The 24,477-nt window shown below is 39.1% G+C and overlaps 1 protein-coding gene across 7 annotated transcripts in view; it reads left to right on the top strand.

The window, feature by feature from the left end:
* Positions 1-4,261: 4,261 nt before the first annotated feature.
* Positions 4,262-24,477, top strand: part of MAP7D3 (MAP7 domain containing 3) — a 41,281-nt gene continuing 21,065 nt past the window's right edge. For 6 of the 7 annotated variants that reach the window (XM_072431208.1, XM_072431207.1, XM_072431206.1 and 3 more), the window contains exons 1-5: positions 4,262-4,415; positions 18,369-18,467; positions 18,555-18,635; positions 19,846-20,009; positions 22,247-22,352. In XM_072431208.1, coding sequence (XP_072287309.1) covers positions 4,319-4,415; positions 18,369-18,467; positions 18,555-18,635; positions 19,846-20,009; positions 22,247-22,352 — 547 coding nt within the window. In that variant the 5' untranslated portion in view covers positions 4,262-4,318. Of the gene's footprint in view, positions 4,416-9,743; positions 9,764-18,368; positions 18,468-18,554; positions 18,636-19,845; positions 20,010-22,246; positions 22,353-24,477 lie in introns of those variants that run through there. The other variant, XM_072431203.1, reaches the window with a different exon arrangement.

Raw genomic sequence — 24,477 nt, 5'->3', positions numbered from 1 at the left:
AATGGATCTGGTCCAGGATTAAAAACATTTGCTAACAAGTAGCAAATTACGTTGAAGAAATCCAATCCAGGTTTGCTGTATCACCCAGCTTCACTGATGAAAGTGTATCTTCTCCAGTTTTGGAGAGCTTTAATAAATCAGTCCCAATAACTTAACATAACAATACAAAGAATAAGGCAGTGTGAGTTAGTAACATACAGCATGGCATGGCAGAACAAGAGCTTGCAGAATAAAGAACAAAAGAGGACAGCATTGGATACGGAATGTTGCAGAAAAGAGAACTGCATGATGTATGGAATGATAACTTGCAGAAAGCAACATACATCATAGCAGATTCATGGAAACCTTACCCCTGGGGATATTATTTTCTTCCTACCAGGCTCTAATTAATGACATCATCTACTGCAGAGCCCAGCAATGGGAGCAAGTAGTGGAAACATTCCTTTGCTGGTCCTTTGTTTTCAAGTGGACTCCGCTCCAAATCCCTGGGGCTCTTACTGGGAACCCCCATCTTTCTAGTTTTGAGCCCCATAGCATAGACAGTTTTTAATAAACAGTCATTTATTTTACTATGTATTCTTTATATTAATATGTAAATATGCTGACAGTAACTTCTGCTGCTGGACAATATATAGCTTATATACTATAATGTTCCAAGGTAAGCTCAGCTAAAAAAAAGTTGATGTTCAATCTGTGAGCAATTAATTACATTCAGATGTACAGGTAATGGCATTATTATAACAAACACAAAAGCAGTTCTCATCGCTATGCAGCAATTCCAAAATGATAAGTCATTAGTAATAGAATACAAGCAACAATACATAAGAGTTTTCTATACTCTTGTCCTATAGTTGCTTCTAGCAACTGTGTAATAGCAAGGCCGCACCTTGCTCCTGAAGTGGCCGTTTTAGCACAATGAAAAATATTTAAGATCACTTATATATTTCTATGGGAAAGGGACAATAATATAGTCCAGTTCCCTTAGTCTGGAGACCTCTTTGCATCTTTCTGCCTGGCCTCATAATCATAACCAACTACAACTTAGGCAAATGTAAGATGAGTGTTGCCCTTTACAAATGGTCATGCTCATCTCAGGCAAAAATCTGATCCCTCAACATCATTCATCAATTTGCCGTGGCAGATTAGGGAATGACCTATCAGGAATGACCTCTGTGCTTTGCTATGGAGTAAAGCATAGCGGGGTGCCACTTGCTTGTCCTTCCTCTCTGTTAAAAAGAACAGTGGTGTGTGTAAGGCGCCTGTCATAATGATCTGTCATAATGATCACAAAAGATCATTTCCAGTGAAGGTGATCTGACATGTGTACATAGGCTTATTCTCAAATGTAATTTGCCATTTATTATGACCAGCCAGGTGCTCCAGATCCACCTCTAATTCGTGGCCTTGTACAGGCATGGAGTGCTTTACCCACCCAGTACTTCCAATACATTGCAAACCTAGATCCCAAAATAAAAATCTGCAAATCTGCTTTACCACAATTACTTTCAGTCCCACCCAGGTCCGTCATCCCTTTTCCGGTGTGATGGAAGGAAATACTGCCAAATACTATGCAAACCTGACAACAAATCTCCCTACACTACAATATTCACAGCGTGGAACCTAATGAAATCTACACACTGTGTGTATAAATCACTGTTGTCTGACCAAACACTCAGTGCTAATGGAGCTCATAAAATATGTATCGTACCACATTGTTGTATTATAATCTAATAATGTTCCAGTAAGCATTATACACATCACTCAATTATATTACTGAGGGAGGGGGTTTGGGGTGTACAGAACTGTTACCTTCGTTAGAGAAGATTTTAATTGATGGAATTTACTATCGATAACCTCCGAATGCTGATTCCACCAAAGTATTCATGATAGAATAAATTGATGGCACTTGTTTTATTCTCTTATTTGTATTTTTGTAACTCTTGCCCGGTATTTAGCACCATAGTTGATCAGTCTTTCTCCATTTTTTTAACACGGGGGAACGCCTTGAAATGACTTTCAGGTCTTCAGGGAACTCCTACTATAATTTTTATATCCGCAGCTCACAGTACATTAGTGTGGCGGTCAGTGGGAAGAATGCCTCTTATATTGCTGGTCAGTCGAAGAATGCCACCCTACAGATCATTGATGGTAATTGCAGCTGACCTGAGAGGTACAAATTGCTCAAGGAACGCCTAGCAACTTCTGGAGGACCTTGTTGAGAAACACTGGTTTAGAAAAAAATTTACACAGGTGAAATCTTTTCTGCAAAAAAATTAATTTACCTACCTGATCTCAGTTTTTTAATTACTCCTTGCCATCTTCAGCTGGTCTCATATTCTGGATATTCAGCTATCCTGATTGGCCAGGCCAGAATGATGTAACGTCTGTTCATATGAATGGGAGTTCATTCATTCATGGCAGCTGGAGGTATGCCATGAATGAATGGCAGCTGGAGATAACGGGCATCGCACTGTGCAGCTCATTCTGCAATGAAAAGATTGCAAAGTTTGTTTTATTGCAGATGGGACATCACCTGCAATGATAAACTTGCCTATGCACAATTTGTTTGAAAACAACTTTAATTCCCCTGTACATTTATTGGGACACATTTATCAAAGTGGATAAAAACATTATAACCAAAACCTTAAAGCGGAAGTAAACTAAAAATAAAAAATCACACTTACTTTAATCCTGCAGATCCCTCCATAGTGCTGTTCCTTCTTGCGATCTAGTCCCGCGACATCCTGGCATTCCTCTTGGTCCTGGCGAAGAGGAAGCGCTGGGCGCTGCTATCTTCAGACTTCTCTTTCGACCTTCCTTCGGAAAAAAAGAGAGCTGATATCATTGCACATGCCTGAGATCGGCAACTCTATCCCCTTAGAGGAAAAGTTGCTCCTTCTGTGCATGACCAAGAGTGACACTGTGTGAATGTTACAGAAGTGAAAGTTGACTAGAGATGGCATATGTATTTCTGAATCATGCTCATGTTTAATTTGTCAGATTAGATGCATGCAAATTTTTATTATCTGCAGTAATTCTGGCTATTGTGACTCAGGTATAGTATGCATGTCTGCAGATTTGATCAGCAAGTATACATTTAAATAAACTAAAAAAAATGTAATTCTTACTTTTAGGGGTTTATTTATAAAGCAATGACTCTGACATTAACTTAACAACTCCCATTGGAGAGTCTCCCAGGCCCAAGTAGGTAGTCTTAGTGGTAGTCTTTGATTCTCCACCAGAGAATGTTTCAGTGAATGTCAGATTTACAGCTTTATACATAGACCCACTGGAGTATGAAATGTTCTTTTGGGGTGTTTAATATATTTAGATTGATTATGTTTTATTCTTTCAGTTTTATGTGTCAGTCCCAGCATGACATGTTTGCAGGCTAAACCTAGTATGCTGCCGCCTAATGTCCATCACAGGGTATTACAGGGTATATTACAGGGTATAGGAGCACATTTTAAGAGAAGACCTGTATTTTATATACTGTTGGGATTCTCTTTTTGTTTTGGTTGAAAAAAAAAAAATCATATTTTACATAATGTAAGACTGTGACAGTGAAAAATGGGTGCAATGAGTTTCGTTTTTACTCTTTTTATTGTATTAGATTATAGAAACCCTTAGAAACCCACCCTGGGGAATGTGACAACACTGTCTTCACTGACAATACAGGAGAGCAGCAGGGAGACAGAAAAAGAGCGTTGTCACTTCACATCCAGGGAAAGAGCGTTGTCACTCCACATCCAGGGGAAGAGCGTTGTCACTCCACATCCAGGGGAAGAGCGTTGTCACTCCACATCCAGGGGAAGAGCGTTGTCACTCCACATGCAGAGGAAGAGCGTTGTCACTCCATTGTCAGAGGAAGAGCCGTTGTCACTCCATTGTCAGAGGAAGAGCGTTGTCACTTCATTGTCCTTTCTCTTTCTGCAATAATGACGGGCCTGATCATGGAAATCGATTTGAATTGAGGTCTAATTTAACATAATAAATAAGTTATGAGAATTTATTGATTGGCTGTACCTGTACAATTAATAAAATGTAAACAGGCCTCCTGAATTCTTTTCTATCATTTTACACTAATCAGGAACAAGTATGCAGCCAGTGAAGTAAAGAAGACAGAATGGTGACAGCCAGGCAAACAACATTTTCAGAAGTCAGTCAAGGCAGTCCCACGTGTCAATACGCGGGTCACGTGTTCAGCTCCTTCCCTCTTCCGTGTCATGACAGCTCGGCAGGGAAGGGGTTAAACCAATCACAGTCCTCCTTAGCAACTGCAGCAGCAACAGGAGCCGCGCGTGATTGCGAGTTACGCATGCGCAGCCCAGGGCGGATAGAGAGAGCGGCAATACCGGGGGAGGGGAAGATGGCGGACGGTAGCGGTAAGCTGAAGGAGTTGCGGGAGCAGATGGGTACGTATGGATACCGGGTTAACAGAGTTTGTTTTCGGCCTGCCATTGGCGGGAGTGTCGGGTTGGTGAGGCGGGAAGAGAGGAGGGAGGCTGTGGAGGGGAGACGTGGCCTGTCATGGAGGACTGAAGGGGGCAGCTCTCCGGGGGTCTCCGGGGACCGGGCTGTGCTGCTCGGTGTTTCCTGCCAGGGGTTGCAGACAACTTTTCTGTGACTTTTAGCTGGAAATCAGCAGAGGTTTGTGTGTTTCTGTCACTAATAATCTATAAAAATACATCTCCTCAGGACATGATACATAAAGTCTCACCTACCTGTGTGTGCTGATAGGTAGGTACCCGGTAACCTGTGTAATATATTTATATAGCGCCAACATATTACGCAGCGCTGTACAAAGTCTATAGTCATGTGACCAGCTGTCCCTCACAATCTAATGTCCCTACCATAGTCTTATGTCTAAGGACAAGGGGAGCCTATATATATATATATATATATATATATATATATATATGTATGTATGAGGAAACCCCCATGCTAACAGGGAGAACATACAAACTCCATGCAGATGGTGTCTGTGCTGAGATTTGAACCCATGCCCTAGCATTGTAAGGAACAGCAGATTATTATTAATATTAAACAGGATTTATATAGCGCCAACATATTATGCAGCACTGTACATTAAAAAGGGATTGCAAATGACAGATACAGACAGTGACAGCGGAGGAGCAGAGGACCCTGCCCCGAAGAGCTTACAATCTAGCAGATAACGTTTGTCCCCCGTAATCCCTGCTATACCTGCCGTAGCAGTGGGAGCGACTTCTTCCGTTCTGTAATTCAATCACTTTCTATTCATAAAATACAAAGGTGACTGTGATTGGCCTAGAAGAGAAGATGTGTTATGAATGAGAGCTGCCATTCATGCCATGGCACAGCTGTACTGGTTGTCAGGGGTAAAATAGGACTTTTATTTTTTCTTCGTATGCTTAGCAACTGAAGGGAGTGATGTGATATGGCACTGGATGAGGCCGTTTTATTTCGGTATTATACAAAAGTGTTTTACTGGTGCATGGAGTTGTCTTTTAAGGAAGAACGATAGTTCTGCTATTAGAAACTAAGTAGAGTAAACTAGATAGACAGGTGATGTTCCTTCTGCAATATAAGCAACAACAAGGTTTCCTTAAGGATAACCAGCCTAATAACAGCACTTTACAGGTCAAAATTAAACAAGTTTTTTTTTATTCACAGATATAAAATCAGTTAAAGCTTTATTCCAATTCACATAATAAAATTTACAAAACATTATGATTAAAACAGAGTAGAAGTACTGCACTAATGTAAATCTTGACCTGTCCTGTTATTTAGCTGGTTATCTTCAAGGAAACCTTGTTGTTGTTTGTGTAGAATTTGTTCTGGGATGTGGTTAAGATCAATTTAGTCCTAAAAAGGTGTACAATATCGCCTTCTGCAATATAACATACCTGCCTGTTCATGACCTTTTTTCTTAAAGCTGTCACACAAAAAAATATATTATTACGCAGTATTATTATTGTGCCAACATATTACGCAGCACTGTACAAAGTCCATAGTCATGTCACTAGCTGTCCCTCAAAAGGGCTCACAATCTTATGTCCCTACCATAGTCATATGTCATTATTACAGTCTAAGGAAAAAGTCCCCAACCCCCGGCCGTCTGAGAGCTGGGGCGTGGCTCTGGCCAGTGCACCCACCAGCGAGATCTAGAGAAGCTCAGACCTGTGATGGGAGAGTAGGTGGGTTCTGGTGTTATGACATTACACGGCTCCCCACGCATGTGCGGTCCAGATTCTGTGCATTTAGTGGTCCGCGACCTGCAAAAGGTTGGGGACCACTGGTCTAAGGTCAGTTTTTTGGGGAAGCCAATTATCCTAACCTCATGTTTTTGGATTGTGGGAGGAAACCGGAGTAACTGAAGGAAACTCACACAAACACGGGGAGAACCTGCAAACTCCATGCAGATAGTGTCCTGGCCGAGATTTGAACCTTGGACCCAGTGCTGCAAAGGCCAGAGTGCTAACCACTGAGCCACCATGTTGAACACTTACCTTTACCAGTGGAAAGGCATTGATACCTCTACAATTAGTCGAGTCGGTCCGGCAGTATAATCTCTTCCATCTTCGTCCTGGCATGGGTAGGAAACCAGGTGCTGCCATCTTCTTCTGGGTACGTCACCTCATCTCCCACTGCTTCCAGAAAATGTGCATGCTTGAGATCAGCCCCGTGACGTGACAAGTGCACCCCAGGAGTCTGCAGGCTTCCCATTCCACCATGGCGTTAAAGTCAGAAGGGGAGGTGTCTCCCCTTTCAAAGATAAAAAGATTTTAAAAAAGAATAAAAACTTTTTTTAAACCTTATATAAAAAAGTTAAAACAAAATGATATATCCACTTTAAAGCTTTATGCCTTTACTTACCAACACTTAGCTTAGTGTTTTTGACACATAAGGCAATTGCTTTGCTGGTAAGCATGCCTATTGCAGAGGGGACATAGTCTGTCCCTATCTGGAATAAAGCCCTGCCTGGTCACACATTTTGAAAACGTTAGTCCACTTTAAAGTACACTGAGCATGTATGATGCATATAGTTCGTGTCTCCCGGTGCTGCTGGGACTAAATGTGCTCAGGAGTTACGTCATCCCCGTCAGTAGGAAACTTACCTGTAAAGTCATACCTGCTTTCCTTTTGTCTGCTGTGCCTGTTCAGTCTGCTTAGGTCCACTGGAAAGAACACCTGCTAGAGTGCCGATCTTCTGGGTCCTGCGCAGCTCTTTCGCAGGTTTTCCTCTGACCTCCACTTTACTACTGCAATACGTGGAAATCTGCAGAAGGAACCGGTGAGAATTGTGGGGGACTCAGGATGTCAATACACCTAGAAGTGTTGGCTAATCTTTGGCAGAGGATTTCCACTGAACAGAGCAGTGTTATGTTTGTACATGCAGGGAGTAGAGTAAGTATGTGTTTTCTTAGGCTACGTACACACGTGCAATAATTGTTGCAAATCGAACGATTGATGACCGATCAACTGTTATGCACAATTCTGTACATGCTGTAACGGTATGATCGTTCAAATATAATCCACCAATAATGTTCACACACTACATACGATCGTTTGAACGATGCAGAAAGTGACATGTACAGGAGAAAGTGTATCACAGTACAATCCACGATCACTGAACGACTGTACACACAATAGATAGCGAACGATTGTCGCCCAATCAGATCCGCCAGGAGGGTTGTTGGTTTCCAGCAACTTTTCTCGTTCGTCGGCGTTGTTGTGCACTTTGTTAGTGATTATGGGACGATTGGTCGTTAATCGTTTATTTCCAACAACAATTATTGCACGTGTGTATGTAGCCTTAGTTTGCAGTTACACTTTACTTGTGAAAGTTGGAAAGCTCCTCAGGGTCATTTTAAAGTGTATCTGAATCCAAAGACTAAAAATTGCTGTTTACCAGCCACTTGATTCACCACAATGGGGGTTTTCACTTTTATTTTCACTTGATATTCCTTTGTTTCACATTTCCTGTGTGTTTGTGTCTACACTTCTCCATGGTATTTATGGAAAGATCTCTGGTTGTCACTCAGACTAGACTTTCAAACATAACAATCTGCATTAGTTCATCTTCATTACATGGTAGGTTGTAGGAGTAATTTACACAAGAGAAATAGATAATCATGACAGGTGTCTGTAGCTTACTGTTAACTATACAAGTCTGTGGGGATTTGCATTGTATAAGAATGCAAATCTGGCTTACTGCAAACAAAAGCCTGTAGACACGTGAGCTAATGAAGCTACACCATCAGCATCTAAAGGCTGCTAGCCTGCAATATATTACATGTTTGTTTTTGGATGTACCTTTAATGCTGCAATCTTTAACTTTGCCCCTTGGTCTTAGTGTGGCCTTGTCTATACTTATGGCAGACGAATGGATGAGGTGCATCTAGTTAGTAGACGTAGTGGCCAGGACTTTTTCCATGCGAAGGCTGTGTGATATGGAGCAGGACCACTCAGTAAAGATCTCCGGAGCAGGGCTGATAAGGTTTATCTGTGTGTTACAGTGAGACAGGACACTGTCAAGGACAGCATGCTAAAAATGAAAATGTCCATTTTAAAATGATTATTATTATTTTTGTCATTTTGCATCATTGGAACATCAGCAGTCATTTTTCTCATGGGCTTGAAGCAAATGGGTTTTTAGCTTGGTGATTAAAAAAAAAGCCCTGTCAATAAATTACCTAAATTCAGGTTTTGTTTAGCATATATTACACAAAGTAACTGTCACTGGCATGACATATTCAATCAAACTGCCAGCAGTACTGATGGGTCTGTCATGATTAATCTTGTATTTGGGTTTCATTAGGATAACCTGCAGATTACAGTACTTTGCTGTACACTTTGCTTTACCCCGTCCACTAACCAAGACCACCAGACAAGTCATTGGAAGGTTTTCCCAGGAAAGGAAGGATTGGTAAAAAAAAAAATCATTGAAGCTAATACCTAACTTTCAGGGCCCCCAGCTAGCCTGGAGGTGCCATTGTATGACTCCTTTACAGGGCATGTGTTTTAATGTGTATGATGCTGTACAGATGATTTTCTTTGTAACTTTTTCTGCTTATGACAGTCTGGCTAAAGCTTCCAATCATCCTTTAGCACTGCATGCAGTTATTGTACGATTCTGTATGTTGGAAGGTTAAGTGTTGGCTGTATTTGATGTTTGCAGAGTGTTTCAAGAATCGTGGATAAGCCTGACTTCCCATTGAGGCTATCTCATTCTATTTTTAAGGCAGCAGCGCCGCAACAAACTAGAGTTTGACTAAGTTTACCACTTTCCAACTGTAACTAAACCACATTGCCTCCTAAACAAAATAGCTTATTTACAAAAATACTATATTTGCCTGCTTTCACAAACAGTAGTGGGTTGCTTTAACTTTCTTCAGAGACAACATGCAGCATCTTGAGTTTGGTCAGATAAAAAAAACTCACTTTCATTGGCTTAAATGGGAGCAGTTTCCAACCACTTTGCAAGGATAGTAGAAGACCAATTATCCTTTTTTTGGGTGGTTACTGATGAGTTGGGTCACAATACAGGGCCTGCCACCCACCTACAATTTCTTCCCAGCCAGGTTAAAAAATCTCTGGGTTTAACACTGCTTTGTGTCATGTGGTAAGGAAGTTGCATTACAACCGCCTACTAAATCACCTCTGCTCGTGCCTATGACGGTATGTCAGTACCTCCAACTTACCTCCCCTGGGTGCACAGTGTCTGAAACGGAACCTGGAAGGAGATAACTGCAACTGTCATCTCCACATCTGTACTGAAGTTTGTATCATGGATTTCTGTTTTACTGAATCAGACTTATCGGCAGAAATGTTTTGAAGCTGGATGCTAAAAGCGAGTGGCAACCCCTCTATTATGACTGGACTTTGCAGTAACCACTGAAAAGTGCCAGATGGTGCACTTAGCTAAGAGGGGCTGGGGAAAACATTGCGGATGAAAAGTCATGTTGTGGTGGTGTTTTCTGTTGCTTTTGGTAGAGTATGTTTTGTTACTTTTGGAATTCCATAACCAAATTGGTCACGTTCCTAGTTTGCTTATCCTGTTGTAATTCCCAAAAAATCTAATAGGTATCATGCAGGTTGATAAGTTACCTCAATTATTGCTAGACAATTGCAATTTTGTAAATTGGTTACAGGTTAATAGATGTATTTAGGTCCCCAGAATCACTTGTATTAATTCCTGCATAAGTGCTTTCACTGTTCCCTGCTTAGTCATGTGCCAGATGTCATGCATTCTGTTTATTTTTATTAAGAATTTAAATAAAAGCATAAACTGATTTAAAACTGACCTTTACTCTGTATCTGTCTGTATCTACTCTGTATAGAATGTGGGATATTTAAGAAGCAATATTTCTTCTTGCAGGCTTCTATGATTGCTCCTGAGGCTATAACTTTTTGTTTTAGTTATTGCTGAATGATGTCTCTAGGGCTTCCTCCTTCCGCTGTGAACTGGAACTCTGTTAGCACTGTGACTGGTTTCCTTTCCATCACCGTGATTGCGAGTGGCTATAAAATGTGACAGTCATTCCATTTCCGGGTATTTTATGAGTTTCCTGTACTGTGCATTTGAAGTTTAGAGTGTGTTGGCTCCAGTCTGGAAGAGTTTTTACACTTTATTAAAGTGTGTTTGTAAATATGAGTTTTTTTAGTTTATTGCTTAAAAAGTTTAATGTCTATTTTCACCTATGTTAGTCTTTGGTGGTGTCATGCTTTTTTAGTGCCAAAACAGGAAATTTGGTCCCAAAATATTCCTGATTTCTTGTCTGTTTTTTTTTCCTGCCAGGACAGGAAGTGATAGGAATAATGTTCAATGAATGAGGACACTCTGTGTATGCCTGGGCAACAACCCCTGTCCATTCTATTGTCCTAAAGTCCCAGGGACTGAAAATGAAGGAACATCAGTCCAAATTAGTACCAGACAAACATAAATCCTGACAGGAACTTTCTCTTTATACTTCTCACTATATGCAAAACTTTAAAAAAATATACTGAAAGCTGAAATTTCATCTGCTTTTAATTTGTTAGTTTTCCCTTTTTCCTACTTAATCAACATTCTAATGATATCATTATTTTTTTTTTTTTTTTCTTCATAGCGTGCCTTACACTGCACTAGAGTTGGGCTGTTCAGTCCTTAAAGTCCTCACATAAGCATCTCCTTATAGTCAGAATCATTTTCATACTTTGTAAATGATGCATTACTAAATTTATTGCTGTCTGTTAACCTCCTTGGCGGTTCATTTCTGTCCCGTTTTATTTGTCTAAAAGCGGTACATTGTTTTTCATGAAAATTTATTTTACAGTATAATATAATAGTATAATAACGTTTGAATCACAAAATCATGTAAAAATACCTAGTCTGTGGTCCTGAGCACTAAGGAAGAGGTTCTTTGCTCCATTCAGTTTCCCCTCAACCCTGACCATTCACCCAGTTCCTGCTGATGACCCCCCACCTCCCACAGCATTTTACTGCCACAACCGTGCTTCACTGTTGGGATGGTATTAGGTAGGTGATGAGCCTGGTTCCCTCCAGACATGATGTTTAGAATTGAGGCCAAACAGTTGTCTTTTGTTGTCAGTTGTTTTTTTTTTTTTTTGCAAACTTAGGCTTTCATGTCTTTTAAACTGAGAGGCTTCCATCTAGCCAGTCCACCATGAAGCCCAGATCAGTGGGGGGCTGCAGTAATGGTTCCCCTTCCGGAACTTATTCCCATCCCCCATCACCACAGAGGATCTCTGGAACTCAGAATGGCCACTGACTTCTTGGTCACCTCTTTCACTCGTCTCCCTCTATTTCAAAAGTTTGGCTGGGCGACCAGCTCTTGGAAGACTCCTGGTTGTGCCAAATTCTTCCATTTGAGAATTATGGAGGCCAATGTTCTCTAAAGGAACATTGTGTAGTAGATTTTTTTTTGTGTAGCCTTCTCCAGATCTGTGCATTGCAACATCCCAGTCTCTGATCCCTGCAGGCAGTTCCATTGCCCTCATGGCATGGTTTTTGCATTGATATGCATTGTCAGCTATGAGGCCTTCTATAGAGAGGTGTGCACCTTTCCAAATCATGTCCAATCAATTTAATTTACCACAGGTGAACTCCAACCAAGGTGCAGACACATTTCAGTAAAGATTAAAAGAATTGTGAGGCACCTAAATTGGTACATTTAGAAAATTGTAGATTAATGAAAAAAATTAATCATTGTAGCATTGGGCTGCAACATAACGAAATTGACAAAAGTGAAGAAGGCCTCTATAGATTCTGAAGCCGATCTGAGTAGCTTCACTCCAAGTCGGAATTAGATGGTCACCCCTAGGTTTCAGTGACATCCTTTTAGATGGTATTCAGTTACATATTTATATTGTAGATACTCAAAAGAAAATGTAGCCTAAAGCTGTTTTTCATGTATACTTTGTGCATGTTTGTTTTATTATCTTTACTGTTCTATTGTAATTACACTCTTAATTGTTAATTGTTTGGTATCTGTGTGTATGTTGTGTTTTCTATAAGACTTTATACATACTAATCCCAATGTTAAATGACAGGGATCTAAAACTTGAAGAGAATGAGGTTTCTGCCCTGAAGACTTTAATTCCTTGGTATCTTGTCAAATGCAACAAGATGATTTGTAATGTGATTCCTACGTAACCTTTCAGCTTACTGTAGTTAGAATTCAGTGTAATATATTTTTGCCTGGCTGTCTGCTCCCTATGTGTTTTCTATATCACTAAACTGTACAAGTACTGTATGGAGCAAGTGCACAGTTAAACCATTCAAAGGAATATTGTTTCTTGCATTTGGTTCAAGGCACCTATTAAATATGCATTCCAACATTGCTTGTTTGTTCTTCTCCACTTGTAGCGAGTCTTCTACTGTTAAGTTAATAGTCTTGTTTTCCTGCACACCTAAAGCGTACCTAAACTCAGAAATTTCACTTTACATAAAAGGGTAGACAACCTTAGTACAGCACCGCTCCCTAAGAATGAAGAGGAGCGCAAAGCCTCCCGGGATACCTACGTCATGCATCCCAGGAGGCTTTTGGGTGCTCCTTCTACGCATGCCAGAACATTTCGGGCATGCCCAGAAGGAGCCTTTTCGCGCAGAGAGAAAAATTTGCCACTCATGCACGCGCAGTGAGACCGGCAAGTTTTTTTTCTCTCCTTTGTCACTCAGTCTCGCGCCTGGGTCGGTTGACAATATGTTAGTTCAAAATACTTGTGCATAATCGTTAGACGTTCCTTTTCTAGCGATCAATATTGCAAGTGTGTACCTAGCTTTACAGGTCCTTCCTTTGCCCCAGGACTTACCAAAGAAATCAGCATTACAAGTAATAAATGCTTGGATTTCTACTAATTGTTCAACACCTCCCACAATGCACATAAAAATTGTAGAAACTGTACTTTTGAAAATGCAATGTGCCTTTAAAATGTGTTTGGGGTATGAATTGTGTTTCCATGTGTAATAGGGCGCTTTAGTCACTAGCTGGAACAGTCACCATCAGATATGTCTTCTCTTACACAAGAGACCGGTTTTAAGACATACGTTTATAATATATAATCTAGCCAGTTTATCCTTGTCAACGTATTTTTCAGTTGAAGTTTATTTTTCTTTTGTTTTACCTTGGGGAAGCTTATTATCCTGACAATGCTGGTTGCTATGGTGAAATGTTCTTTCCTTCCTTCCTATTTGACTGCGCAATAAATAGACTAGCCTGTCGAGAATAAAGTCTTTAGAGACCAGACAACTTTCACTTCAGTGAGCATCTTTTATTTTAGAGGTACACTAATATTTTAGGAATAAGTGTATTTGTTACAATATTTATATTTTTTCCCATGGCAATTTTTCGTTTAGTGACAACATAATCAGCACTTTAACCTCATAAGTTTCATTCCTACATAGATATTATTGCATGAAAATTGTACGAATGTTTGTATGTATGACTGGTTGAGAAACTATATTGTGAATGATTAAAGTGGAACTAAATCCATTGGATACTTGCCTGTACCCATTGTGTTGTGGTGCTGCCATCTTCTCTTCTTTTCCTCCTTATCCCAATATTTGGTGATCTTGATTGGCCCGGGTCAGATTGCGTCCCTGCACATGCAAGGGGAGTTGGGTTTGCCAGGTAACCCTGACAACAAACGCTGAGCTGCACCCAAAGCTTTTTTTAAAATTTTGATGCCCTATCCTTCTGTATTTATGACAAATGTTCCTTTTTTAACAATCATGATTAGGTGCCAGGTGGTATCAAATGGCTTTCTTGTGTATTTTTTTTTAACAAACTGTTCCCTGGAAGCCTAGGTACAGACAGGTTATATCAAACCTGTCAAATTTCAAATCACACAATTGTAAAGTGTGGGCTTAGCTCTGATATGTACATATACTCCAATGTTCCCCTCATTTAGCCTGGTTTACCATCCAGCACTTTTCAGTAACTTCCCAGCTATTTTTTGGGTGGTTATTGAAAAGTTGGGGCACTGGACAGTTGGTGGCATAACAAACAGACTATGGAAAGGCATTAGGAAGTTGGAACAAAGTATAGGGGAGTGGTAGAAAGCGGACAGAATTATAAGGGTTACTGGTATTCCATGGCAGCAACTGGGAACACTAAATTTTTTGTCTCATGTGTTGCCCCCCCTTATTTTCTGACTACCTGAACTCCGCTTCTCCTGACCTAGCTGGAAAAAGATTTTCTCTTGAGAACAAGCACACTTGAGACCTGAAATGCAGCACACAAGCTGCAGTGTTCTGTATTTCTGTCGTGTTTGATCAGTGTTCAGTCTCTCCCTGAGAAATGCTGTTGATTTAAAGACTGTGCAGGGGGAGTAAGACATGAACCAGTGTTCTCCCCAGTCCCTTGTAGCCGGGTGCACCACAGGGCTGTTTTGCATGGTTACTGAAAAGTTGGGTTACAATACTAAAAATATACAGCTTTCCTGGTTGGTGCTTTGGCCTTTAAAGCCTTCTGAAATACTGACCCATAATATGCTGCTCGGGTGTACAACTAATTGCTGCAACTGGTCACTGATCTCATCAGCATCATTGTTTTAGGTGTGTGACTGACATTTCTGAAACCAAAAGATCAGCTTTTCATCCAGGCAGTTGACTTTCGTTAGGTTGCCTTAACATAATCTCCCAATGGAAGGTCTATTCTGAGTCTATGGGGATGAGGTATAAGCTGTAATTATCTTATCCCTGGTTCTTCCAGCAGCCAATGCTCATTTCTTTATAATGCTCAGTAATGCTCCTGTCCTGCAATGTCCTTTAGGACTTCAGAAGGGTGGCTAAACAGTGGGACCTGTCACTCATCGTAATGGAAGCCTTCATGAGTGAGGAATGTTGGGTATTACAGCTCATTCCTCCACCCCTGGATGTAACTAGCATGTAACCCTTGTACTGTGGGTAAGCCCCATTGCAAGGGTTTTTTCCTGCTTCCTTGAGGGTCTCTAAAAACATATCTTTGCTCCTCTTTTTGTCTGTTTGCAATCTGAACTGATAATTTCTCAAAGATCACAACAAATACTTTAGGGGAATGTTCAGAATGGTGGTTGTGGTATAGTTACTATTTCCTTATTCCACTGAACTGCTGGCTGAATGAATGACTGTAAGCAGTTCAGAAGTTAAATTTTTTTATTGCTTTTCCTATCTCTTTGTATTATTATGTCTCTTTGCATTTTGCAAATATACACAATAAAAGGGCTGTTTGACAAGTAATGAGCCTCAGCCATAAAGACAAAAGCTAGGAACTTTGTTTTTAATATAATCTCCTTGAAGCAGAATGCACCTTTCAGATCTTTCTTTTAAGGCCTTATACCTTTTTTTTTTATAGAACTCAGCATCTTGGCCCTTAAGGAAATCCTCAACAGCATTGATGACATCATAATCAGAGTCAAATTTCATCCCTTTTAGGCATTTCTTTAAAATTCCAAATAGATATTAGTCCGATGGGGCCAAATCTGCCGAATAAGGTGGGTGTTCTAACAATTCAAAGCCACAATCATGAATTGTGGCCATTGCGACAGCTGACTTGTGTACTGGCGCATTGTCCTGATGAAACAAAACGCCTTTTGTCAACTTTAACTGTCTTTCCTTTCTCCTTTAACTTTCTTATTAATGTGGAATAATAAGTCCCTGTGATTGGTTGAGCATTTTCAAGAAAGTCAATCATCACTACACCATGAATATCCCAGAAGACAGAGGCCATGACCTTCATTGAGGACTTTGTGATACTTGCCTTCATTTTGGATAGGAGAACCTTTGTGTTTCCATTGCTGAGACTGCTGTCTTGTCTCTGGATCAAAGTGATGGATCCAAGTCTCATTCATAGTAATCAATTTTTCAAGAAATTGCTGCTCATTTTTGTTGAAATGCTCGAGAGAGACTTTGGAGCATCTCACCCATTCTCTATTTTGGTCAGGAGTCAGAAGTTTCGGAATCCATCTTCAAGAAAGTTTCCTCATTCCAAGTTCTTCAGTAAGAATGTGGTAAACTCTTTCATTTGAAATCTGCACACTCTTAGCAATGCTTCTGGTGGTCTTCTGTCTTGGAGGACAATATGGTGAATTCTGTCAATCATTTCCTGGGACGTGACCACCGTGGGTGCTCGAGGCCTTTCTTTATCACAAAGGCTTTTTTGACCTTGTTTGATCTCGACGATCCATTTTTGGACAGTGGAATAAGAAGGAGAATCAACTTTTTAATACTTCTTGCCTCTCTTTATGGATTTCCTTAGTGTTTAGGCCCTTTAAGTGAAGGAATTTGATGACCGCTCTGTGCTCGATTTTTCTCCATCTGAAAAAAAATCACCAACATACAATTTTCAAATTTGTTTTAAAAAAAAAATATATAACAGATATAGTGGTTCTTTTTAGTCAAATTTTATCTAAGGCTTTATATTTTATTAATTTACAGAATTTTTACAAATATTTTTATTATTTATATGTTAGGCTCACTACTTGTCAAACAGTCCTTGTACATAACATATTGATTGCCATTGCATGTACATGTGCCGTGAATGAGTCAGCTGTTACTGGTCACAATAAGCTCAATGTGACACTGTTTAGTATCATTCAATTGACCCAGAGCCAGGAATTCTGAGTTCAATTCCAAAATTCTTTGAATGCTACAACTTAAATTTGGTCTCTGAATTTTTAGTAGTTCTTTTAAAATAGTATTTTTTTATTGTATAGTAACTTGTATTTAAGGTTTTTTTTTTAAAAAAAATTAAAAATGTGATCTAGTGACCTTTTTTCTTGGCATCACAGATGGGAGTTTTATATATAACAGGTTCTTTGTGGATTTCCAGCAGCCTAGAATGGCTCTTGTCTATAGCTTGCATAGGCTAAATGATCTTTTTGTTCTATTTGTAAAGCTTATCCTATCAATATAGGAAGCTTTTTACTTATTCTGATGTCATCGCAGAAGAACAAATTTCTTTTAATATATTCAGTTATATTAAAATACATGTGTTTCCCCCAGTTGTTATTCTTAATCTTGTTGGTTCCTGACCCCATCTACTTTTTCAGATGGTATTAGTTGCTGAAACTCTTGGAGGGTCTGTTAACAGGCCACATTTCTGAAGAACTTTGCTTTTTCTTTTATGTTAAGTAATAAAAAAATAACTTTGGCTCAGTACTATCTTTCAAACTTGAAATTTGTGGAAAACATTTCTGAAACAAACAGCTTAACGTCCACATTGTGTTGAGTAGGCAAAGCTTCACCGAATAAGTTGTCACTTGGGAAAGAGAGAAGGGTCTTTATGGTATTTTTGACTTTGCTTACTAACTTCTGGGCTCTGGTGCTGCTGTCATATACTAGGATTATACCAAGTGGGGGACAGTCTAGTGCCTATTGGTGTATGTATCTAAATTCCAAATTAGATACCTTTTAAGGGAAATAATTTGTTCTGGTAGACATTTTTGACCTAGGTATATCTAATATCTCCCTACCTCTCCCACTCAAGTGAATATAAGCAGTTGAGATCCTTTTTTCTAGATGGCTGCTCTGATCAAATAAGAGTTATGACACTTTTGGCTCCGCCAGTCACAGCGGCATGAAGTCTTGTTGCTTTCTGTGCAGTTTGCCTGTGCGCCTGACAATTGTCGGCAGCAACATTTTACATTGCTCATCTGAAATAAGCCTAATTGTCCATTTCATTGAAACCTGCAAGCAGCCTTTCATTGCCTTGAAATTACATTCTCACATACCACAATGAAGTATAATCAACTACTAACTCATTAGACACTACACTGGATTTTTTTGTCTACTAATATCTTACAAATCTAATCATTCTGTATTTGGGCTATTGTTCCAAAAAAAAGTAAGTTTGTTTATGAAGCTACAGATAATATTACCTTTGTTTTTTGTTTTTTAACAGTGGCTGCAGCTCAAGCACTTGCTGATGAACGAAGAAGCCAGGCTGGTTCTAGTCCTATTCCTGTCCATTCCACAGCAAGTGGAAAGACAACTAAGCCAGGTATATTTTTTTACATTTCTTTTGTAAAGTTTTACAAGGATTATAAAACTTTTTTATTAAGTAATCCTTTTTTTTTTCTTTTTAAAGTAATTGATGGCCCAGCTTTAAGAACAGATGAGAGACAAAGATTAGCTCGGGAACGCAGGGAAGAGAAAGAAAGGCTAAATGGTATGTTTGTTAGTTTGTGAAGAATTACATTGTAATTTGTTATAATTACATTGATTTTATTGACTATAAATACTAGAATAGAAATTAGATGTACCTAAAACTTTTTGGACTATTAGGCCATTTCAGGAGTTTAAGAAGACACACTAGGCCAGAAGAAACAAGGTGTCCAAGGAAAGGTTTTTCCAACCATGACTGCAAGCCAACAGCCTCAGACTTCACTCATCCGCGGTGTAGTCTCTGTACTTGTGCGTTTGCTTGGCATCTAATTGCCCCTTCAGATTCGACCGCTTGAAAGTGCTGTTGGTGTCGTTGCACATTAAAAACAGGGCTTTGTTGCCACATTGGACTAAGATTAATTCGTCAGTCCATTCGGGGTTAAAGACGTTCGAGGTCAACCTTCCGGAGACTAGTAGCTGCGCGTTGCTTCTGCTCTTTAGGCATAATAATTGGGGTTACTGTGCAGGAACTGAATGATATTGTGGGAACTCGCGATAACGCGGCAACTAAATTAGGCTGGATCCAACAATAAATAACTAGGGGGGGGACTGGCGCGTTAGGCCGGATTCGAATACTGCCTAGGCCGTATCCAGCCTAAAGGCCGGAGTTTGCCTACCTCTGGTCTGAACCAAAGGCACCCTGCTTCAAAATATTAGACTAATTTTTGCCATTTTTTTTCTCCCCATCGCTATCTTGAGTTTAGTCTTGTGGGACAAAGTGTCCTGGTGCATGTGGACTCCAAGGAGTAGTTAAATCTTAAATGTGAATTTTTAGTATTAATTTTTGTGGCCTATTTCAATGATTACTGTATACCATACATTAATAAATAAGCGTCACCTGACACCTGTTCTGTTTTGATGAATGATTTTGGCCAATTTTGCACATCTAGGAGGTGTAGAACTCTATCCAAAGCATGTGGACAGAGCTTGAGCACAGTTAGAAAAAAACAAGGGATTGTGAATTAGAGTGCACATTTGGAGGGCATGGTTGGTCCTGTAGTGGGAAAAGCTGTTTATATACTTGAATTCTCGAGTGCTGCTAACAGTAAACCTGGAGGGGAGGATGGAGTACATCACTGAGAGGAGCAATGAATGTATTCTCACTGAGGGTGTGAAACTGAATGCTTGCAACAACACTTTTCTTTGTTTTATCTTAACCGTTGTGTTCACTTTCATGTCATGTGTTTACTTTATGTATTTACCTTGTAATACAGCTGCCAAAGAAAAAGAATTAATTGAAAAAGAAAAGAAAGCTAAACTGCAATATGAAAAACAAATGGAGGAAAAGCAGAAAAAGCTAGAAGAACAGAAAATAAAGGATGAACAGAAGAGGACTGCAGCTGAAGGGAAGCGAAAACAGAAACTACAAGAAGAAAAGGTTTTTATTGTTGTTGATTGTTGAGTTTGACATGAAGTCATTCTAATAGTTTTCTCTTCTTACTTTTTTTGTTAAGAGTACTGTTTCATGGGTCATGTATTTAAACATCAATTCTTTACATTTCGTATTGCACAGATGTATATGCACCTCTCTTGTCTTGAAATTGCTTACTTTAAATATACTGCATGCTATACGGTTCCCACCACCTGCATTAGAATCTGCAGCAAGACCACTAGAACCTGGCTCATTTACTGACTGATAAAGACCTAGCATCCTTTAGCCCTTAAATGCCTAGTGTGATAGTGTGATAGTCCCTAGCCCACCTCTTTCACCTGTCTTACCACAGCTTTCCGGGAGCTGTGTGCAGCCTTCCTGCAATATAGAGAAGTACAACGGCCAAGCGATGTCACAGGATCTAGAACTAGATAAGACTATCATTTCATTAGCATGTTGACGGTTATCCCTGAATGCTAGATAACATAGCTTGAGGTACGTTCTACGATAGCATATAAAATAATATCTTAGGTAAGATTAAATGGGAGTAAATTATTATAAGGAACAAATAATTTGGAGCATACCTCCGTATAAATAGTAAGGGACCGAAATGTAAGGTATTGGACAATAATTTGTCATTAAAGTTATGTTTTACTTTTGATGTTTACAAAAGTTTGCCGTACGCCCATCTTTCTTTCTCTCCTTATTTGATACATTTCACTAATAGGGGCGAGGCAAATATTTGGAAATTACGATCTGTGACTTTGGGGATAGTTTTAAACTATTAAACATTAGCTCTCAGTAATGTACCTTCTAGCCCTTGTCTGATTGGTCTTTGTTCCCTGTGCAGTACTTTCTGTATTTGACTCTGGTCATAAAAATGCTGCCAGTCCATTTGCTAGTATTAAGTTAGACCCACTTTTGTCTTCAGAACTGTCATAACTTCATGGCCGAGATTCAGAAAGGGCTGAAAACATTAATCAGGGATTGTGGTACATATTAACTTAATATCTTTACACAGATTCTGCAGATTTGCCTGATTGGTAATTCATGATACAAATCTCAGCTGGATGGATTTAAGCATTCATGTTACTGATGTCAATTTCATATCTCCAACCACCCCCCCCCCTCACCCCACACACACATAGCCAAATGTCACAGTAGAAATCAAGGGGCATCACTCTGCTTTAAAGCTTACCTAAACTGAGAAAACAAACAAACACCCGGAGGTATTATTATTTGACCAAATAGTCATGCAGTTGTACAAATATTTCACAAATTTTATAACTTTTGTATTTTTTTAAACAAGGTTTGTTTTGCTATTTTGTGTAGTTTAGTACAGTCTACTTATGGTACATGTGTAATACCTACTGTCATCTTCTTTTTGCCACTCTTAACCATTGCAGAAATCATTTCCCAAACTGCACCAGAAATGCCAAAGAAACAGGACAGGGAAAAAAAATGAAATGTAAACTGATCCATTGAGCTAGTAGAATGTTATCTTCACCTTTAAACCCATTACTTGTCCTGGCAGTTCAGGTACTGTAACTACTGTTGCTGCAATTCTGGCAGTTGGCACCATATGTGTATGGCAGTTGACACTGTATGTGTAAATGAGTTTGCTGCTGCAAAGACCGCTGAGGGTGTTCAGGCTGCCAATTCTTTAATTGCCTTTGGGACCACAAACAGCCCTTAAAGCCTTGGGTTTCTCACAAGAACATTGGCTAACCAAGCTTAATATCAACTAAATTGTATTTTTATATGTTTGTAAGACCAGGATGATTTGCTGACTTTTCTAGAACAAGAAACCAGTGCTAAATCAGAACTTCCAATATACTTTGGTGTTTTTAAGAGTTATAGTTGACTGACTTGCTGTCCAAAAATATTCCTACTGTATTAATCAAATACTAATTACTGGCACATTACTGGCACAAGTAAATGATAGGAAATGCAAAATGGTCAGCATGCCTGGTTTTACTAGTGGGTTATAAATATGTGCCTAAATCACAGGTATGAACATAATACAGATGTTTAAGGTAATATATTCCAAAAATGTGAAATTCTTTGCTCAATAAAATTCAGGGCATGTTTGGATTGAACTTAAAGACAATATTGCTTCAATAAGTTTTATGAGACAGGGTATCCTTTAGTTTTGTAAAGTGACAATCATGGAAATATGTTGTAGATTTCTGGTGTGGAAGTATATTGCAACCATAAAATTTTCAATAATTTTCTTGTTTTAGGAGCGCCGAGAAGCAACCTTACGGCGTACTCTTGAACGCAGTAGCCAGTTAGACCAGAGGCAGAAACGGTGGTCATGGGGTGGGTCTGGAGAAGGAGAGAAACATAGTAAGTATGGTAGACTTGTTTGTTATTTATTATGAATGTTATGTTGTTTTTTTTTCCCTAAAAGAGGACATTACTGGTGACTTACGATTTCATAAGTTTTAAGTTATAAACTTATAAACCTGTTTTTCAGATTCTGATCTAGGCCAGTTGCTGATTTTACAACAGCAATCTGTTAACGTGTCCCTGGGATTTTTTTTTTTCTTCTAAAAAAAGGCAACTTATTATCTGCTTTTACTTGTTTAATTTCATAAACTGCTCCTCTGCACCCTTGGAGGCAAAGACCTTGAGGTGCTATGTGCTGATGCCAGCAAGCAACTGTGCATCCCATAATGGATTCTGCATGATTGATATATATATATATCACTGCTTATAATTTTTGAATTGTTGGGTGGGCATGCTGAACCGTTGACTTCTCTGTAAATATTTGTGAAACTAAACAAGCTGTGGCAAGGCACCTTGTAATAGGCGAGTATGACAGTTCTAATTAATATGCAGCTGAAAACTGCTTAACCCCCCCAGCAACGTTAACTTCACGTTGGTATTTTGATGTTTCAAATATGCCTGCAGGTGTGCAGTAATTTACCCAACACAAGTAAGACCCAACATATTCATATTGTGTAAAAAATACAATTCACAGGTGCCAACTTGTCACTATACTACAAATAAAATTTTGACTGCTGCTCCTAATTCTATATCATCCCTAAATAGTATTAACTAATTCTGTTCTGATGAAGTTACAGCCAATAATCTAGCTAGCTACTTCGTAAAAGTCCTCCATTTGCAGTTTCGAATAATAGGATACAGAAGTACCGACTTTGTCTTTTTATTCATTTTGGGAATTACATTTGCTAGCATCTTTAAGGAAAACATTGTACAAAGCTAAGCAATTAAAAGAAAACTTGAGATAAAAATAAATTGATGAAAATTTTCTGGAAAAACCACAAATTGGTCAAATTGATTGAGATCCAAGGATATTGGCATCTCAAACTATCCCATGAACATTAGACTGGGTCTCATCTCCAGGTCCTCCTTATTAGTTTTATGTAATTTTGAAAGAGGTGGACCCAGACTTTACTTTTTAGCTGAGTTGAGATTTCTGGGTAATAAGTCATCTTATGTATAGGCAGAGTATTTTTATATTCTACTGAATGTTTTTGACTTTTTCCTTATATATTCAGTTTGAATGGTCATGTTAATAAAAGGTTTGCTCTATTATTGTCATTTGTAAAGGTGCAATGAGAAATTCACTGTCGTGTTAAATAGCTTACTAGACACACAGGTTTGTACTTTATGATGGATGACTATTCTTGCAGTTTACAAAGTTTTGTCACTGCTGTTTTTAAAGTGTATATAAACCCCAACAATGAAAAATGTAATTTAAATATTGTTACACAATGTTCTATAAAATATAGTTGGTAATTCTGCCATAATTGTAGTGACCCTGTAGCTTCTGTGTTACTACTAGGTCTGCCCAATTCCCCCTATGGAGTACAGGAGTGGGGGGGGGGGGTTGGTATGTAGTCCTTACATACTTCCTGACCTAGGATTTTACCGCTTCTTTATAGATACAGCTCAATTAAAAGGCCTCCCTACAACCAGGAATTGTTACTAACAGGATAACCCAGTGAGAATAGAGAAAAAATCCTAAAAAAAAAACACAAAGCATGGTTTTATCCATTGAGAATTTGGAGAAAAGGGTTGTATGAATATTCTGGGAAGCAGGGTGGCTCTCTAAATATAAAAGTTGTGCCATGTTGGATCAGTCCAGCAGACTATGTGAAGAATGTCATCCCTGAAGGCTTCTTTCCTCTTTGACATTACCCAGATCTATGATATACTTGCAACAGTGTTACTTATAGTCATAAATGGAGACAAAGTTTAGAGTGGTTTGGCCCTTCTTCCAGATTAGAATCTAGTCTATTACCTACTGCCAAATAAACATTAATTGTAACTTAGAATAAAATTCATAGTGTGTGCTTTTTTAAACCATCATCCATCCTGTTTTATGGACTTAACAGAACAAATACGTGTATTGTGCTGTCTTCATTAAGCTGCATGTAGAATTGTGCCCCCTTCCCTGTGGATTTGTGCACACCTTTAATTTTACTTTCATGCAGCCTGAATC

Source organism: Pyxicephalus adspersus, chromosome Z, assembly GCF_032062135.1.
Source record: "Pyxicephalus adspersus chromosome Z, UCB_Pads_2.0, whole genome shotgun sequence".
Taxonomy (NCBI): Eukaryota; Metazoa; Chordata; class Amphibia; order Anura; family Pyxicephalidae; genus Pyxicephalus; species Pyxicephalus adspersus.
Note: the sequence above shows the minus strand (reverse complement) of the source record. Positions and strands in the feature narration are given on the sequence as shown.